Source organism: Apteryx rowi, unplaced genomic scaffold (genome assembly GCF_003343035.1).
Source record: "Apteryx rowi isolate R43461 unplaced genomic scaffold, aptRow1 scaffold_600, whole genome shotgun sequence".
Classification (NCBI taxonomy): domain Eukaryota; kingdom Metazoa; phylum Chordata; class Aves; order Apterygiformes; family Apterygidae; genus Apteryx; species Apteryx rowi.
In genome coordinates this window covers 332,365-335,363 of record NW_020450873.1, presented here as the reverse complement: position 1 = coordinate 335,363, position 2,999 = coordinate 332,365, and the positions used below count along the sequence as shown (strand labels likewise).

At 49.3% G+C, this 2,999-nt stretch overlaps 1 protein-coding gene across 1 annotated transcript; it reads left to right on the top strand.

Annotated features, from left to right (window-relative positions):
- The first annotated feature begins 393 nt into the window (after positions 1-393).
- On the top strand, positions 394-839 carry LOC112974474 (histone H2B 5-like). Its single transcript, XM_026083455.1, has one exon. It carries the CDS (start codon positions 421-423, stop codon positions 799-801), a length of 381 nt encoding a protein of 126 aa, XP_025939240.1. The 5' UTR covers positions 394-420; the 3' UTR covers positions 802-839.
- Positions 840-2,999: the final 2,160 nt, after the last annotated feature.

Below are 2,999 nucleotides of genomic sequence, written 5' to 3'. Positions count from 1 at the left end.
ATTTGGTTTAATCCATGTTGTAATCATTGTTTTCTCTGGCAAGGACCAATTCCTGCAATGTTCTCAGAAACATGTTCATCCCCAGCCCATATTTACCAAGTAGATGCCAAGTAGACCTGGGTTCAGCAATGTTTACAAGGCCAGTTTGATGGGAATTTAAACAGAAAACAACACAAAAACATATACAAACCAGAGCAGTTCCCACCGGCAATTCAAAAATGCTTGCTGTGGGTCATGGGGCATTTATCTCAGACGTCAGAGATGTCATTGCATCTCTTGTCTCTGCATTTAGTTCTTCCTTCCTCCCCTGAATCAGTCTCCCATCTTTCAGTAAAATTATACTGTAGAAGAATAAAGAAGAATCTGATCTTTTGGTGTTCTTTCCCAGCAGCTCCAAGCACTAGAGAAAGAGCTTTCAAGATGCCGGAGCCAGCAAAGTCCACTTCTGCCCCCAAGAAGGGCTCCAAGAAAGCCGTGACAAAGACCCAGAAGAAGGGGGATAAGAAGCGCCACAAGAGCAGGAAGGAGAGCTACTCCATCTACGTGTACAAGGTGCTGAAGCAAGTGCACCCGGACACCGGCATCTCCTCTAAGGCCATGGGCATCATGAACTCCTTTGTCAATGACATCTTCGAGCGCATTGCCGGCGAAGCATCCCGCCTGGCACACTACAACAAGCGCTCCACCATCACCTCGCGAGAGATCCAGACGGCGGTACGCCTGCTGCTCCCCGGAGAGCTGGCCAAGCACGCAGTGTCTGAGGGCACCAAGGCTGTGACCAAGTACACCAGCTCCAAGTAGCTGGCCGCTGGTCTCCGTCGGGACTCATAGGCGGAGATGGGCACCAGAAGGGCAGCTGCTACACAGATAAATGTCACTGCTACTACTGACGGCAGTTTGCACTCTTGGGACGGGCATTAGAAGCTGTCTATTGAAAGAGGAGATGGTGATCTGGATGTCGGCTTATTTTCCTGTTCAGGACATGCTACGGGTTTTGTACATCACGCCTTAGGCAATGCTGACAGAGAAGGCCTCTGCTTTCACATCTCATTCAAAGGAGAGTGTATTCTTCTCCGTGCTCCGAAAACATGCATGTTTGGCACTGGCAGGGGAGACGGGCGACAGCCGCGTAGAGACGTGGTCTCTGAAGTCTTCCTGTTTGGCTGCTTCCTTCCAGTCCCCAGAGACGGGCCCAGGAGCCGGTGTTTGTCGTCGCTCTCTCGCGGGCCGGACCTGCCCTGTCCCCCGGTGCCTGCAGCAGACAGGCCCTGATGCCTCCGCTAACGCACAGGGCGCAAGCTGGAGTGAAACCCACGGCGGCTGAAAGGAGGGCTGTGCTTGACAGTAGCGTGTGAGGCCTCTTTTAAAGAGAAAGTCCGACAAGCAGGCCGGCGCCTGGGGAAATTTCAGCGCTAGCTCTTCCCCTGTGTCCCTCCAAACCAGGGAGCGACTGAGCTGGCTGCAGATGGGGGCACCCGGGCCCTGTTTGCCCGAGGCCGGCCCGGACGTTTGAGCTGCCTGTGCCAAGACATACGGACAGAAAAGGGGGGATGTTGGGTTGCTTCCCGTCCCTGGCTGCTGCTTTGCCTGCTTCGAAGACCTACTTCGGTGTGCAAGACACTACTGTTTCTGCCGCTGCCTGGAGACCTTCTCTGCTGTGCTGCTGCCTGTGCTGCCTCCCACCGTCATCTCTGTAAGCACGTGCAGACCAGGCTGGCAACAGGCAGCTCACCTCATCCCAGGTCCCTTGTGCTACCCATCTGCCAGGAAGCAAAACAAAACAAAACAAAACAAAACAAAACAAAACAAAGGGTGTGGAGGGAGCAACGCTTACCTGCATCCCAGTGATACTTCAAATAATTTTAAATGACTTCAGATATTCCCCATGCTTTTTCAAAGTTCATACTAAGATGAACAATAACAAAATCTTGATAAAAGCCATAGAGATTAGTGGAGGAACCTCTCCATTAAAAGTTTAACTTGGCAGAAGTGCTGGGTAGCACAATGAGACCATGGGCAGAACTGTGAAGCTGAAGCTTCCTACTCAAAACACAACACTAGCCAACATTAAAAAAAAAAAGCCAAAATCTCTGGTAGGCTGTAATACTTCAGATCAAAAATGTTCATGTGTTTAAAATAACAACTGATTGCTGCAGTTTATTCTGTAAATGAAAGGGCGGCAAAAACAGAAAATCCATTAGTTCAGTTTCACCCCAAACTCCCAGACTTTCTTTTTAATGAAAATGTAAGCTCATACCCCAAAATAACAACGTTGCACTACATCTCTCACTTTCCTCTACATTTATCTGTATCCTGGTTTTTTACACTCTGAGAGTGATGAGGACCCTTGACTAATTAATGTTACTTTTGGAACTGCAGAATTCTGCTGTTCCAGAAGATTCAATTGTTTCTTGTTTTCTTTAGTGTTGTAGTAACTTTGCAGTTGGTCCTGAAGCAGGGACTGCACAGACCTGCACAACCAAAAGCATCTCCAAAAACCCAGAGCAGCGTGGGCTCCTAGGTGGTGGTGTGCTGGGGAGGAAGTACAGATCCACATCTCTGTACACATAGGTCATCTAGTATATCCCTGTACCATCCCACTCCATCATACCCACCTGCAAGGGCTCAGGACAAATGGCAATTACTCAGAGATGTACTTCCACTCCCCTACTGCAGCTTGGGGTTCCCACACCAGAAAATAGGCCTTCTTTCCCATACTTTGCTCAGTGATCGTACACTGCTAGGCTTTCAGCCGCATTTAATCCAGTGACCCCAACAGGACTCTCTGGTGATATCTTTTGGAAAGAGATTCAAATTTCTGTCCCCAGGACACAGAGTTTTGGAGCAAAAGCTGGGTCTCCTGCTGTCAGCACCAGAACAACGAATTCCCAGTGCTGGTATCCATGTTTGGTAGCAGCAATCCATCACTCACCTGGGCCATTTGGCCACAACCCTTTGGAAGTGCCAGCTTAGCACTTCCTTTTGTTTTCCAATCGAAT

Bases quoted from the DNA above. Each gene is read 5' to 3' on its own strand.
- LOC112974474 (XM_026083455.1), top strand. From the start codon at position 421: ATGCCGGAGCCAGCAAAGTCCACTTCTGCCCCCAAGAAGGGCTCCAAG.